We start from the raw sequence: 15,830 nt of genomic DNA, 5'->3' as shown, positions 1-15,830 counted from the left end.
AAATCTGGTAATTCTTTGTTTTTACATTCATCGGGCCCCAATATGCCCAAATATCAAAGAGAAATTCAAAATGCATGCCGTAGAAGAGCTCGGATCTTAGGAGGTTAAAGAGTCTTCTGAGGTGAAGAGTTTACTACAGTGCATCAGCTTGCTGTGTCCATCATTTGTCACTTATTTTTGCTCTGAAGGGGACCACAACCTTCAAAGTAGGGGGGAAACAAGTCCTTAAATTTCACTTCATTCTTCAAAGATTCCCATGCTAAAAATCATTTCCGGAACAGGTCATTCTCCAAATCTGGTGCTTAAGAGGCACCACCCAATTCTGCATATGTGTAAGTCTATAAGAACCAAATTGGTGCCATTGGATGGCTTTAATTTGCTATGGGAGAACAGAGTTGCTTATAGAAAACCTGATATCTGGCCATGACTGCAAGATGAAAGCTTGTGAAATTAAAATCCAGAGCAGAGCCCGAGGTGCACACTGAAAAGTCTCTGAAAATCATAAATTCCCTAAACTCTTATTATTTGGAATGTATAGCAGTACCGTGACTTAAAACTGCAGATTAAAAACAGATTTTATCACTGAAAATTTGAATTTGGGATTTTTGGAAATCACACACCCCACATCATACTGACTAAAGAATATATATCATACGGCTCGATCTGTGGAAGTGCATTATTGCATGTGGCATGGGTAAAATACACATTTGTGAAGGCACCATTAATGCTGAACAATATATGCAGCTATATATCATCATATAGACATCTTACTAAAGGAGGGCCTATGCAAACCGCATTCTGCATGTAGAAGCACAGCTCTGTAAAACAGAGTCTGGGTCTTAAACTGCCACCTGCTGAAAACATTTGGCACATTATGAAACAAAGACAAACAAACCCACAATGCAGCAACCTGTTATGAAGCTCAGCTCTAATTTAAGCAAGGATGAGCAATATTTTGCTTTAAGCTACAGGCGTTAATGTCGTCAGTTGGAAATACTCAGACTGATGTTAAAAGAATCGTTAAACTGTCCATTTTGTTTTATATTGTTGCACAGCACAAAAAATGAGCCCTATATTTCAAAACAAGCAAAGTTACATTTTTTCATTTCATTGTATTCCATTTTTCTGTCATTTTATAGTGTCCCTACATAGATTATATATAAAACATGGACACAGCCACCATAAGATTACCCATTAATTAGTGAAATCTCATTGTGATACTCACAACTCATTATTTTCACTGTGGCACTGCTGGTGTTTTGAAACCAGGAGTAATGGGCACGTAGATGTGAGTGCAAAACTGAGAAAAACTAACTACTTGAGACTGAAAAGCTGTTAGTCTGACTCTTAATTTACAAAATGAAACCTTGTTTTATTTGAAATCTCCTGAAACTAGCATTTAAGCAAATAGGCCCGCTGTCTGTTTTGAATGCAAGTTTAAAAGCTCTTTTACAATTGCTTCGTTTTTCAGACAATGAAGCTATAGTTATCTTTTAGATAGCATGTAATTACTAACAGAAGTCATGTAGTACTCTTGTCTGTAGATAATCAACACTTAGTATCAAAACATATGCTGTATTTAACTGAGCCAACTGAGACTAGCCTAAGCCTGCCTCTCTTTGTTTGTGCCACTGCAGGTCCCACCAGCATAGAGATGATAAAACAAAGATATCAAAGATCTACAAAACAATGTAACAGATCAAACTAACGCTGAGAGACAAGGGGGGAAGAGATTAGATAATTTCACAGACTGCTTCAAGCATGAGAACACCTACCTTTCTATTCAGCCAATGTTATTTTGTACAAGCAGAGTATATGACAGCTCAAAACATCCCCTTTTAAATTTAACAGCAGGCAGGAATAGACACCTCATAACAGCACTAGAGAAGAGATGTCTTAGTTGCTAGGGGTGATGGCATACTCAGAGGCAATTTTACTCTTGATTGATGCAAAGTAATTAACTATTTCTGGTAAGTCATAAAAAGTAAACAATGAAACACACCGTTAGACCCACGCACGGTGAGGAAATCTTTGCACACGAGCCAACAAGAAGTTACGAAACAAAATAAAAATACACTTTTTCATTTTTTCAATTTTTTTTACTGGTAAAAGTTTGTAACCTCGCTTAAAAACAAAAGCTACTCAGATTCGTACATGTGAACATACAGTAAGGATTAGGAGATGAAGTGGGAGGTGGGGTATTATAACCTATAGCTGATTAAGAAAGTAGCTTAAGACATCTTGGGGTAAACATTTTATTATTATTAACAGTGCTCTTTAGTGTGTGTTGAGACATTCCTGAGGAACATTTGTGGTGTGATGTTTTGAGTGCAATGTGGATCCTGCAAGTGTGCTCCTACGTGGACCCACAATACAGTCTGCCACTTTCTGGATCATTTTTGCGCCTGTTTGTGTGCATTCGGAGCAATTACAAGACATAAGAACACGTGTGTGTGTAGTTTTGTGAATATGAATCAGAATCGGTGTGCCTAAGTAATACGTGCATGCACAGACCCACCGCAGAAAGAGGGTTTCTCAGAAACATTAATATGAGAAAATGTGAGCATGATATTCCATCATGCAGCAGCGCTCATTAGTGACACCAAACAAACAGGAACATGCCTCTAGCTTACACAAAGACCACTTTGTGAGCCATCCCTTGCAAACACAGAGTTCAAGGCAACGGAAATGTGAGGTTAAAAAAAAGAAGAGAAAAAAAGCTGAAGTGTAAAAGGGAGGGGGTATGGTTCAAACGTCCACATTAATGAGGTAATTTTTGTACATACAGGCCAACCAGAATGGGAAGGACAGAAGACCATCAGAGCATTAAAATGAAAAAACACTTTCCATGTTTCAAATTCATAGCATAAAGGGTGAGGAAGGAAAAAGAACTTACGTCAAGGTCATCCAGCGATCGTGCCAGGCTGAGACGTTTGGCAGAACGACGTTTAGACGCACGAATAGCGCCTATACCCCAAAACCTGGAACCCTGAAGGCAAGAGGATTTAAAATCACCATTACTGATTTAACTTTTGAACACAAGACACAATCTCTCCTAGAAAATCAAGTTACCAAACTACAACTTAGTAACTGTTAAACTACTGTCACTGACATCTATTTATCTACAGAAATTTTTTGCTTATTTAACTGTAAAACACGACATTTGCTATGACTGTCAAAGATAATGTCATAATTTTCCGAGAACTGAAGTGTTTGTGACACGTTTTTGCCCGGAGAGTCAAAGATAATGGAGTTACTCGCGGATAGGAGAAAATGAAAATGTAACAGTATAAGCAAAGTGAGAATTGAATTTGAGATGAGTTTGTTCAAACACATCTTTCTGGGAATCCAAAATGATCCGCGAGATCTGACAGATTTCTCTCCTGGTGCTTCTACATTCAGATATAATTGCACACTAATGTCACAGTCTCTCGGACTGCAGATGGAAACACAATCGCTAATATCTTAAAGATACTGCATTCTAACCAGCCACCGCATACTCTTGTGACTGGAGAGGTTTTGTGTCTATTGCTTGCAGATAATTACTGCTGCATGACATGGGCTCTACCCTGTAATTTGTCTGGCTTCCTGTTCAAGATAGTCTTTTTTTCTGATCTAATGCAAGCTGCTGGGAAAAGATGCAATCAAGCTCTGACTTGGAAACACAGGGCAATGCTTCTCTTAAAGAAATAAACTTTAAAAAAATATATCACATGAGATTATTCTGTAGCCAAACTTAATCTAAAGCCCGCTGCACGTGTCCCTGATTACAAAGTTATTTACAAACACAAGCTCGCCTACATGCTGACTAATTTGAGTCTGTTGCTTAGTGAAAAAGCCGACTTCAGAGATACTTTAGACGTGTAATTGTGGTTCTTGGAGCTCATGGATACACAGGGACATCTTGTGGACAAAGAGGAAACCAACAGTAAAAAAAACCTCTTTATAGAGTTGCACATTAACTTTCAGCAGGTGTTTTCTGAGCTCAATTGACACACTGCACCAACTGAGCGTTGAGCAGTGGTGTTTTATTTCATGTTAGGTGCCACCAAAAACAGACTTACTAACACCCCGTTGATGTCGGGAAACTCAATTCTTTCTGAGCATTTAATAGTTCAAGAGCCACTATAAGCACAGAAGCAGATGCTCTTGCCTCAAGGTGACAGGAATAATAAACTTTACATTTTAGCAAAGAAACCTGCACAGCACTTAAGTAAAAGCATTTAATTCAACAAGAATACAAAAAAAAAGTTTTAAAGAGTTTGTGAAAGACAGGACACCTCATGCTTGTTGCTGATCACATAAAATGTCTCTGTCAGGACACCTATAAAGATCCTATAAACATCACCGGGTACTGCAAGAGGACATATTAAGGACCTATTACAGGGACGTCATTTCTGACTTGTATTCTAGCTTGCTAGAGCTTTGCATGACTCACACCTCAAAATAATCCTTATTAATTTGATGATGGGCCTTGATGCAGTTGCTCAGTCTGAAATAAAGTATTTTACATCCTCCCCTTTAAAACTACTTTCTTGGATATGCTGCAGCATACAAAGAGCAGGTAGTTGGGCTGCTGTGTGCCATTTTTAATTTGAGCATCTGCAATTTTAAAAGTACATATGAGATAAAAACAGGGGGGGGGGAGCATATAATGGCTCCCTCACAAGTGAAATTAAAAAAATATTTTCTAACATTTTTGCCCTTTTTTGTAAATAACTATCAAGAAATTTTAACCTTTTGGGTTCAAAAACATGATAAATATATGATTTTTCATATTTGACTCTTGTGGAAGTTAAATGCCTGAAACCTGTATTTCAGATCACAGGTTATTTATACATACTCATAAACCTCATTAACTACTTCAATGGCAGCATAAGAAATGTTTATTTTTAAATTCTTTAGATTGCAGCTTTAAAGTAAAAAAAAAAAAATAGAAGAAAGAAAACAAGAAAGAGTGTCTTACTTACATTTCTAGTGCTGCCATCCTTTTGCTGCTTCTGTCTCTGTTCTACAAACTTTCTGGTCCATTCCTCCCTGGGAGGCAGCATCATGACTTCAGCTGACTGGTACCTTTCCGAGGGTATCTGGCTCATTGGAGGTGGCAGGTTATTGGTGCTGGCACTAAGACTATTGTGTGAGGGCCAGTTGTTGTTGGATGTTTCACATGGTGCCGGATCACTACTCAGGACTTTTGGCCACTTTGGCTTTGAGAACCACCGTTGGCTCCCTCTGAGAGGATCTCCAGAGAAGTTTGTTTTTTTATCCAAACGCATAAGAGGTGGTGGGGGCTTGAACTGGAACTGTAGTCTGGGTGGGGGTCCTCCATAAAAGCTAACTAAAGAATCTGGGCCAGGTAATGACTCTGACAGGGAATCTGTGCTGGTAGTGTTCTCTGGATTAAGTTTTTGGCCATTCTTGGAGAGGGTTATTGGGGTGAGGCCCTCAGCCGGAGGATAATCCCATGGACAGCTGGGGAGGTGGGCCCCAGGATGGTTTTGGATCACCGAAGGGAAATCCCTGTCCGCTCTCTCCTCAGGGGGGGAAACATTTCCAATACCACTGTCCCCATTGCTGCTGGCACTGCCACGTTTGGCAGTGCTGACGTTCTCCTTGGCATGCTCCTGGGCTTCTGCGTCCAGTTTCACTCTTAGTCTTTCCACAGCTTCCCCCATGTCGCTGTAAAGTACTGTTACAAAGTTAAGAACATCCGGGGGAGTCTGTGGGAATTCCAGGCAGCCCGAGGCATCTGGATCTGGAGTGCAGTTGAAACCAAAACGGCCAGCAATCCCAGTGTGATCCTTGTGATTTCCCAGATCTGGGTCAATGAAAAAAACATGGCAGGAGGCACGCAGAGGACTATCTTCTGGCACACGGCCATTAATAATATGCCCTGTGGTGACCAGGCAAAAAAAACGTGGGTCTTCAGTACACACAGCCCCCAAGACCAGGTTCTCAGCAGGGAACGCTGCCAAAACAGCTCCAGCGTCGTCACAAAGACGAATGCAATCAAACATGATCTTCATCATCACAAGGGTATGGGTGTCCTGCTCAGTGCCCAGCTGTCGGATTCTCTCCAGAATGGCCTTTGAACAGTCCTCTGATTCACTAGTGTTCAAAATCAGCTCTGTGGAGCTCAGGTAGCCAACCACCAAAGTCATGTTCAAAACACCCCAGTCTGGATTGGCTTCGTCTGTAATAACAGAGTCTGCATCCCCAGACGTGGAAGTCTCCTCCCTTGGCTGCTCAGCTAAAGCACTCCACTGCTGTGACCACTGTGACATATCCGGCTCTGAAACCGGCCTCTGTTTGGCGGCAACCGAACAACTCGCGTTAAAGGAGGAGTTGCTTGAGTCATCTGAGACTGTGCGGAAAACACTTGCCTTTTGGAAAACGCCACTTTTCTGAGGAAACCCAAATTTCACATCATTAAGGATTGGGTTTCCCAACACTCGGCCTTCAGCCTGCACCACCAAGCACAGGGGTCCTTTGCAGCTGCCAATCAGCTGCACCACAGCCTCATGAGAAGCAGTAGACACGTCACTTCCATTGATGACCATGATGCAATCTCCTTGTCTGAGCCCCACCAAGTATGCCGGGCTTCCTTCCAGGATGCCGCTCAACATGCACGGCCTCTGTCCTGAAATAGTAAAGCCATATCCAGCCCGACCACGGATGACCTCCACGCTCTTGAACTCACCGGATGCATTCATATCCAGACGCCTCCTCGCGCCCTCAGGCTGTCCCTGTATCCTCATCTTTGTTGCCGCATGTGGGAACTGTAACACTTGTCCGTTGCCAACACTATTGTGTTGTTGTCGTCTTATGGTAACACAAAGCAAAACACAAGGACAAAAAGTAAAGAAGACGACATGTTTTTCCACCACATTAAATTGTTCAAAGACTTAATAAATTACAACTCATGCATTAAAATGTCAAAAATACTTGCAAATAAAGGACAGCTCTAAAGTTCTTTGTGAAAACTAATGAGAAGTTCTACAGCACATTTTATTAATTACATTAAATGGTTATTTTATTGATGAATACTGCTAATAAATAATGTAAAGACTATATACTGAAAACAGAATAACATTTTTAAGCAGTGTTAGAAAAAGCAGGGTGTTTTTCTAGCTTTCTTTGCTCTCACCTAGTCAACAAATTAATTTAATTTAATCAGTTTCATTTAATAACCAAGTAACGCAACCCACATCAATCTTATATCTGCAATTATCTGTCAGAGCTAAAACAGAGGCAGCTTTTATGTGCAAACACGGCTCGCATATTACTCCCAGTCACCCCTCCACCCACTCCCCAAAACACACCGCCAGCTGGCTCCCTGCTTACCACCACTTTAATGAAGGACTCTGGTGTCGGTAAGCCAGTTTTTAAATGTTCCAACACTTAAGTCACCGCCCGAGTCATTTTATGAGGGCAAAAAAACCGAAACAAAAATAGCGAAAGCTAGCTCCTGCTTTACTTTTTTTTTTTTTTGAGTTTTGGCAACTTTAAAGCGACAAAAAATGTTAACGTAGCTCGAAACTTTGACAACAATTAAGGCCTTATCGGGAAAAAAAATTTAACAGTACCTGCTTTTAAAGTTGTGCCAGAAAAAAAAGCCCACGGGTTTTACGTTTACGTTAACACGAGTCTACCACGTTTACATTTTCCGCTTCACGCGTCCATTTTTTTTCTCTATTCTCTCCCTGCAGTGATTCGGTACTCCATATGGCAGAGCTCGAGGGCACCACCTCCATCCATTCACTCACCACGGAAATCACAAAGCGTCTTTCACTGTAACCATGACAGCGTAACGTCTCCGGAACATGTGACTCCTCCCACTGGCCAATCAGCATCTCCTTTGCGTTCAATATTCAAACAGTGGGAGTGACGCTATTGGCTGACAATGATGGCAGTTGACAAGCTTCATTTTTCCCTTAAGTAAAGTAAAGTATGTATATATTTTTTTATTTATATATGATATTTTTAATAAATAACTCTGCTTAAGTACACAAGTGAGAGCACAGAAAGTTCTCTGGAGACTCTGTAATCACCCCTGACATATGTCTAAAAGGAGGACTATAATGAAATTTAAAAGGCACTGCCCATGCAATGGTGATAAGTTGATCACTTAAAAACCAAAAAGTAAAAATAAAAAAGGTCTTACCCATATGACTCTGCGGTTACTGCAGTATGTCTCATCCACTTTGCCTCTGGTTAACTCCTTCCCCTCCACTCGACTGCGGCTCTTTACGGCGGATGGTGTGTAAACACTAACTCTGGTCAAAGGGCTGCAACGGTTGCCTCACCCCTGGCCTTACTACTCATGTGCGGTGTAGCTTACTCATTTGCAAGAAGCTGACAGCCGTTTTGACAAACCACTATATAACAACAGGATTAGAAGTCTAATGCAATGACGTTGCACTTTATGATTTATTTATTACGGCTGTGAGCAATGAGCATACTATGCAAACACAGGCCACACAGTTCAGTGTGTTATAAGGAAACAAACGATGTTGCTTTCTCATTTTCATGAAGGAGTGACTTCCTTTGAGCTGGTGTAATGTGTGATGGAACTAGCCTAATCCCCCCTATTTCTCCAAATCCTCTTAAAATGGGCTGAAAGGCAAAGACCTTAATATTTCAGCTAACGTCAGCCTCCACCCTCTGTGTATTTTGCATCCCAATAATTGTACTGTAGAGTCACGGAGATGGGGGATGTTAGAGTGAAAGACAGCAGCAGGTTATCTTTGCATAGTTGTCAGTTCTCAAGAAACAAATCTGCGGGTTTCTGCCTTGAATGAAAGCTTCCATATATATCAAATCCTAAAACTAAATGCTGTAAAAATGCTGTTATATGACTTTTATTAGCCACTATCAGTGTCTTTGTTATGATACGAATAGAAGAATCTGTCTGACTTGTCAGTCTTATTATGACTAATGACCCATATTCCTAGAAATTTTTATGTGGATATCAGTATAACACTATAAATATCAAGGTTACCAATCACTCTGTCACATTCTCACGCAAAAGAAAGTCAGGAATGTTTCATTAAAGCTACTATTTTGCACAAAAAGACATAGTCAAGGTTTCTTTTTCTGAGAAATCTCAAGCAGCTTGTGTTGCCATTTGCTGGCAGCTCTTTACCAAATGACTGCAGTAACAGTGGGGATTACCGCCTAAATTCCTGGTTCATGGTTGCTACAAATTGCCCTGTTTTGGCATCAGACCTCCCATGTAACATGTAATTATCCTGGCAAAGAATAAAAAGTGATGGCTGTTGTTCCCACAGTGATTTTTATTAGGGTACTTGGCAAATTATCAAGAAATCTTATACAACTGTTCCTAAAATGAAAATGTACAGTGGAGCCTGACTTAATGTTGATGCTAAAGTGCTAACAAATGCAATAACATGTTTATCTTCTACAAATGATACTCCTCCAGAAATGGTAAAAGCCTGTATTCATGCCTGTCTCTACCATTTCTACACAGAGCTTTACTCACAATAGGATAAACCTGGAATGCCAAAATAAAATACATCATTTTTTTGTATTCAACAAGGTTATAGGTGAGGCAATGCCCCCCAATAAAAAACAAAACAAAAAATATACACTTTATGGTTTTCCCGGATCCTTCACACCGCTCTGACCCCATGTGGCTGATGCAGTGGCGGGAAGCTGGATCATCTTCTCCAGGAGGTTCATCATGCGCTCCTGCAGCTGCAGGCACTGGACCTGGAGGAGGTTCTGTTGGTGCACGGCTCGACGCACCTCCCTGCACGTCTCCTCCATGGCCCGGCTCGACTTCTTCTGTTGCTGCAGCATAGCCTGCAAGACTCGCAGTTTCTTCCGCTTCAAGGACAGGTGCTTGCTGGCCTTCCTCTTCCTGGCCGAGATAGGATGTGAGCTGGGGGAGCAGAGAGGGGAACCTTTCAGAGCAGGCAGTGCCTAGTAAAAAGAGATCACACTGGGTTCGCATTTTCACAGGTTAGTTCCACGACCTTCAACATAACATTGGTTTGTGTGCATCGGCTCCTCGCGCCGAAGGCAGAAATCATAGAAGTAAACCATTGCAAGTGTTTTACAATGCTATGGACGGCATTTAAAGGGAGTGAAACATGGCTTATTACTGGTAGCAACAATCTACAGATTTTAGCTGTTTTAATAAGAAGACAGCCCTGAGGACACATCAGCTGGATGCATGTTTCTGATTTTGCCTAACCAGTACAGGCAGATTGTGGGCTGCAGCTTTCTGGAGAAGCAGCATGAGTAAGGATGGGTATTGATAAGATTTTCACGATTCCGATCCAATTTTGATTCTGTTTAACGATTCGATTCTTTATCGATTCTTTTTCAAAAAGGAGAACACTAAGGTCGATTATCTTAGAACTTTGTTTTATATCTTCTCTTTGAACAAGATTGAAATTTAGGAGTAACATGGCCTTACAAACCCAACAGTGAGATCTTAAGAGATCCACAGCCTACGGCTCTTCAATGGGGTGTCACGGGGTCCCCAGGAAAAAAATTGTAAATGTAAAATAATAAAATAAATATTCTTCAGTAGCAATAATTACAATTACAGAAGAATAGCCAGTAATGTCCCTGCCTACAATTAAACACATCTGCTGTGGCAAATGGGTGCAAACCTTTGACCACAAACTTAGTCACTGCTCGGTGACATTCGTCTATCCTGGCCTGAAAGGAGACGCTACCAGTAGACTGCAGCGAGAACTGGCAGCATCTGAGCCAGACTCTGTCTGTCTCTCTCATCATGGTCACCTAAATGCATAGTAATGGCAGGTTTTGTAATAAGGCAGATCGCGCTAACATAATATGCACTGTTAGTTGATTATTTACCTGCTGCATTAACGGGAGAGGACGTACAAACGTTACCGCTGCTGCTGGGTTGAGATTCACGAGTCCGGAGCGGAATTAAAAACACGACATTCATTTAAGGTCATCGTGTGTTTTGTGAGCAAATGCTTTTGCATACTCGTAGTGTTTCCTCCATTAAATGAAATATCTACTTTGCAAGTATTGCAAGTTGCCCTGTTGTCCTCCGTTCTCGTAAAGTATAATCAAACTTTTGAGCGTTTGAGCCGCCATGTTTCCTGCCAGGTAAATGACGCTCCGCAACGTGGTGACGTAATTCGTGGCGACGGGAATCGATAAGGGAATCGTTTGCAAAAATGGCAAACAATTCCAAGGAATCGAAACAGTGGGAACCGGTTCTCAGCAAGAACCGGGCTTCGATACCCATCCCTAAGCATGAGTGAGCGTTTGCTGTGGTGTGCCACAGGAAACTAATGCCAACAACAACAATAATGACAAGAAAACACATCCAGATTGAATTTTAGTGCATCAGAGTGATGAGTTTTTTTTTTTAAAGCAAGAACTTTTGACTCATTTTTCAGCCCATCAAAAGTTGATTTGAGGGCTAAGGCTTGGTTTTAGGGTTAAAGAATTAGGGTGAATTTAAGACTTTAGCACTTAGCTGTTATGGCTAAACGTAGAGTTAAGAGGCTTGGGATTGCATGAATGTCCCCAGAAAGATAGTGTGTGTGTCTGTCAGTGTGGAAACACTTTTAACAAGGAACTACATTTAGCCCCCCCCCCCAAAAAAAAGAGAACCGCTCATCTAAACAACCTCAAAATTGAGCACTGCCCTTGCCAGAGTCCCCAGCGACAGACTCACCAAGTCTGGAGTGGATCAGAGGAACAGACAGACCTACACAGATTATTAGTAAGTAAGTAAAGTAAGTATACTTTACAGAAACTAACAAAACTGTTAAAACGCAGAGAGAAAAAAGCAATCGTGTATATAATTTTAGCATTCAAGGTTTAAATAAAGCATAGCAACAAGTAACCCAGCTGAGGAAAGGTAGTCACTTTCAGTTATAGCTGGCAAGCTGAAAACTGCATAAAACTGTATATCTGGTGGGTTGCTTCTCTGAAACAATAGCATACAAAGGTCAGTTCATCTATTATTATCTTTATGAGTGTTTCAAAAGTGCACATATTCACTATGACACACACATGCACTGTGTGTCTCCTCTATTTCCTGTTACCTGGAGCCCTGTGTGTGCTCACTATCAGAGCTCAGCGAGTCCAGCTCTTGTTTGATCTCCATCTCGTCCGAGGAGCCTGTGTACTCTGGCAGGAATCCCATCAGCCCCTCGTCTGACTGTGGCACCAGGTTGTCTGTCGACTGGGAGGAAGTGGAGGGACCCGCTGCAGAGGCCTGAAACTCCAAAGAGTTCACCCTGCCGTTCTCCAGCGGCTTGGAGAGGATCTTCTCTATGGCCTTGTAGTACGGCCAATCCGGCGCCTCGCTGCCTTCGCCAACTGTAGCTTTCAGTCGCCTGTTAAAGCAGAGAAAATGTAAAACAAAAACAAAAAAATGGGTGGTGGTGGGGGGTTGGTCATGCAGCAGCTGGAGCCACGACTTTGGACCGGGGTTTTGCACTTGCCTGTACTGAAAAGACATATTGGTGATTTTCATCTTGATCTCTTCCTTGAAGCGCTGCTCTCCTGTCAGCTGAAAGAACCTCTGGGACATCTTCTCGTAAACCTTAGCGTTCCTCTTGCTCATTTTCAGCTCGTTGTGGTGTTCCTCCCACACGTACAGGAGGGCTTTCATTTCGCCATCGGTCCAGTTCGGGGCCCGTCTGTGTTTCTCACTGTGGCCTGGCATCAGGTAGCTGAAACCATCCTCTGATGCCATTTTTTTTTTAAATTTTTTAAATGACTCTCTTGACCTGTGCTGGTTCTGTTTGCAGAGCTTTAGAGGTTGGTTTTGAAAGCCTTTTACTTCGCTAAAGAGCCGTGTTGAGTCTCCAGTAATGGAGGGATAGAAGCAGGAAGGCACACACACACACCACCACCCTGCCTGTGCCTTTCCCCCTAGTCTAGCTGAAAGAGGACTCAAAATGGGGCCTAAGGCAGGAGAGGAATCCGGTTAAAAGCTTTTAGTGGTGCGTGATGTCACCGTGACATCAAGTTGCCCTGGCAACGGTGAGGGAGGCCCTTTATTTTCCCTCCCCTCTCCTCTAACCACTCCCATCTGCTCTCTCTCCCCTCCATTCTGCTTCACTGGAAGCACAAAAAGCTTTTAGTTGAAAGGCAGCAGTGTGAGCGCACAAGACTGCTGATGGTTTTGAAATATGAGCCTCCGGGGAGGGGAGGAGGGGTGGGAGGGGGAAAAAAAGCACTGAGAAGGAGGAGGAGTGGAGACCATGGGTATGTGTTTCCCTGGCAACAAGGCAGTGGATTTGGTAGTCAGCCAGCACTCTGCTCCATTTAAAAGCTTTTAATAATACACAAGTCATTTTGAGATGAGGAGAGGGAGGATTTGCTTTATCTGGCAGGATGCGGGGAAAAAGAGAGCAGAAACACTCGCAGCCTGCAATTCAGACCTGAGAAAGCAAGCCCAGGCATCGCACTGCAAAGCTGTGAAGCTCTTTTTTTTAGGTGGGGATAACAAAAGGGAGACATCAGACGAAACGGCAACGTGTAGTGATCAACTGCAGGCAACCATCGAAGCAACACAACACGCTGTCTCCTGTAATCAGCTTTCTTTTCATAGTCATGGTCAGCAGACAATGGACCCCTGCAGAAAGGGTTTCTCTGACCATTTGGGGACTCCCTCCCCCCACCCCCATTCCAGTCTCTGCAAAGGGCGGCTCTCCCCTGCCCCTGTGCGCATTAACCAGTTTATGTGCATATTTCTTTCCTTTCCCTCTACCTCCCCTGGTCTCATGTTTCTCTCAGTAGCATTTACCCACTGAAGCCCCACCGTCGTTCACACACAGACAGCGAGTTGGCAGCAATTCAGCCCCTGCTTTGTCTCCCACATTTTTATTTTTATTTCTTTTACTTTTGCCACCTTAAAACTGGCAATGCAGCAATAACCATCATGTATTCTCACTTTAGGTGCATTAGTGCCATTAGCTGCATTGCGTCCAGCTTAACTCAGTTGCAGGCTGATTAGATCTTTAACCCATCTGCTCCCCACTAACCTGACAGGCGGGCGCTGCATGTTCATACCGCTAATTGGCAGCTTTGCCCGATCCATCACATCTGTCACTTAAGATAAATCTCTGCCGTTGCAGAAATGGAAACGCAAACGAAAGTTGACGTGAAAGGTTCTCGGTGTGCTTGAAGAAATGTGACACTTAAAAAGATTTTTTTGAAAGGGTTGCAATCGTTACCCCGTCGCGTTTTTGCTCCGGATTAAACAGTTGATCGTTTTTTGACTGAGTCTCAAAATATTAAAAATAATCTGTCACTTCGGTTTATTTCAGCATCACGCCCCGCCCCCTCCTCTCTGTCTTTTCTCTGCGGTCCTTTATGATTGCATTTTAGTTACCGTTGTGCATTTTTTCATTCAATAAAGTGGAGGTAATCCAGACTAGTAATCCAGGAGCCAGACTAATCTGCGGATAAACTGTTTGATGCACTGTTCACGTCTGCAGGCAGAAGTCACCGTTGTGAGTGATCAGTAAAATAGAGCCACTTGGTAAAAATAAATAAATAAATTGTATATATGTAAACAACGCATACTCGGAGATCTCGTTAAGGAATCTTTCATTTCTAATTTCACCTCACTCACAGTGTAGTTTGTATTCACACAAAGCATTTCAGAAATGATCAACTGTTGGATTAAAATGTCCTATCAGCCGATTTAACAAAGGTTTTCAGGAGAAACTGAACAACTTAAAATCTAATACATCCAGTCTCCTTAATAAGCATGCTGCTTATTTTTCATGCACTCTGTAAATGGTAAATGGCCTGTTCTAATGAGCCTTGATTTCTGCTGCATTCAGATGGTCTTGCCTTAATAGTTCAGGTTGCCAGTGGTTTAATGGTGCAGGGATTTAAACACCACAGCATACCTGAGTGTTGTTGCTTACCCTGTCCATTCCTTTATGACTGCAGTGTAACTATCTTCTGATATCTGCTTCCAGCAGGAACACAAAGCTCACATCACCCTTAACTGATTTCTTGAACATGACAATGAGTTCTCTATACTCAAATGTACTCACGGTCACCAGCTCTCAATCCAACAGAGGAACTCAGGGATGTGGTGGAACAGGTAACTTACTGAAGTGCTCAGATTACTTTTTGTCTTAAGTGATATCGTGTGGCCTGCTATTGGTAGCATTGAAAAAAAGCGTCATGTAAATTGTACCGGAGTGGAAAGTACCTGTTAGCTGCAAAGAGCAGACATACCTGCTAGCTAAACACAGCTCTACAACCTTCATGACACATCAAGGAGGAGAATGGTGCTAATGCTAGGATAACTTTTAGTTCACTTACAATTGTTTGGCACCAAATCTTGTGGGAAAGTTGATAAATGCTTCCAATATCAACTAGCTGTAAAATTAGCTAAAGTCAACGCATCCCGAAGCAGACTTACAGTAAGCTAAATTCCCCTGAGCAATATAACAAATGTTTGAAATATGGTGTTAATTTTTCTTATCACAAAAATAACTATAATAACAAGTTGCTTTATTTAATAAGTAAAGCTGTAATATCTAGCTAACTTTTTAATAGCGTCAGTGCTACAACTCACTGCTAATGTTAGCAGACTCAACACAGACATTACTACCGTGCTTGGTCACACACCGGGACTGCTTCTTATCAAAAGCCACTAAAATTTAACCCCGATATCATTTGCTTTTTTGTTTTGTTTTGTTTTTAATATACCTGTTTTTAATAAGTTTTTATCTTAGCAAAACAAAAGTTTAAAGAGCTACCTTCCAAGAAAGTCAAATAGTCAGACTTGATCATCACTTCTTAAAAGAAAAAAAAAGTTGAGGCTTCAGGCTTTC

The 15,830-nt window shown here is 41.9% G+C and overlaps 2 protein-coding genes across 3 annotated transcripts in view; both read right to left on the bottom strand.

Moving 5' to 3' along the window:
* rgs12a (regulator of G protein signaling 12a) overlaps window positions 1-7,787 on the bottom strand; it is a 44,296-nt gene extending 36,509 nt beyond the window's left edge. Inside the window, exons 1-3 of the mRNA XM_005749789.1 lie at window positions 7,587-7,787; window positions 4,971-6,822; window positions 2,897-2,989 (exon numbers count right to left, since the gene is read on the bottom strand). Of these exons, the coding sequence (XP_005749846.1) occupies window positions 2,897-2,989; window positions 4,971-6,758 (1,881 nt within the window). The 5' untranslated portion in view covers window positions 6,759-6,822; window positions 7,587-7,787. The remainder of the gene's footprint in view (window positions 1-2,896; window positions 2,990-4,970; window positions 6,823-7,586) is intronic.
* A 1,496-nt stretch (window positions 7,788-9,283) lies between these two features.
* On the bottom strand, window positions 9,284-15,274 carry msantd1 (Myb/SANT-like DNA-binding domain containing 1). Of its 2 annotated transcripts, none has more exons than XM_005749743.1 (3): window positions 15,229-15,274; window positions 12,066-12,359; window positions 9,284-9,904 (listed from the first exon to the last, which is right to left on the bottom strand). In XM_005749743.1, the coding sequence occupies exons 1-3, from the start codon at window positions 15,258-15,260 to the stop codon at window positions 9,613-9,615; spliced, it is 618 nt and encodes a 205-aa protein (XP_005749800.1). In that variant the 5' UTR covers window positions 15,261-15,274; the 3' UTR covers window positions 9,284-9,612. The 2 variants fall into 2 exon arrangements, with proteins under 2 accessions (XP_005749800.1, XP_005749799.1); XM_005749742.1 differs by lacking the exon at window positions 15,229-15,274 and adding an exon at window positions 12,468-13,090.
* Window positions 15,275-15,830: the final 556 nt, after the last annotated feature.

This window comes from Pundamilia nyererei, unplaced genomic scaffold (assembly GCF_000239375.1).
Source record: "Pundamilia nyererei isolate P.nyererei 1_Seehausen unplaced genomic scaffold, PunNye1.0 scaffold00254, whole genome shotgun sequence".
NCBI classification, from domain to species: Eukaryota; Metazoa; Chordata; class Actinopteri; order Cichliformes; family Cichlidae; genus Pundamilia; species Pundamilia nyererei.
The sequence above is the reverse complement of the archived record's forward strand: the minus strand, read 5'-3'. Positions and strand labels throughout refer to the sequence as shown.

Excerpts from the sequence above, each read along its gene's own strand:
- msantd1 (XM_005749742.1), bottom strand. The coding sequence starts at position 12,721 with ATGGCATCAGAGGATGGTTTCAGCTACCTGATGCCAGGCCACAGTGAG. Across the intron at positions 12,360-12,467 it reads AATATGTCTTTTCAGTACAG|GCGACTGAAAGCTACAGTTG; the intron begins GCAAGTGCAAAA and ends CTGCTTTAACAG. Across the intron at positions 9,905-12,065 it reads GAGCACACACAGGGCTCCAG|CTCACATCCTATCTCGGCCA; the intron begins GTAACAGGAAAT and ends CTGCTCCCCCAG.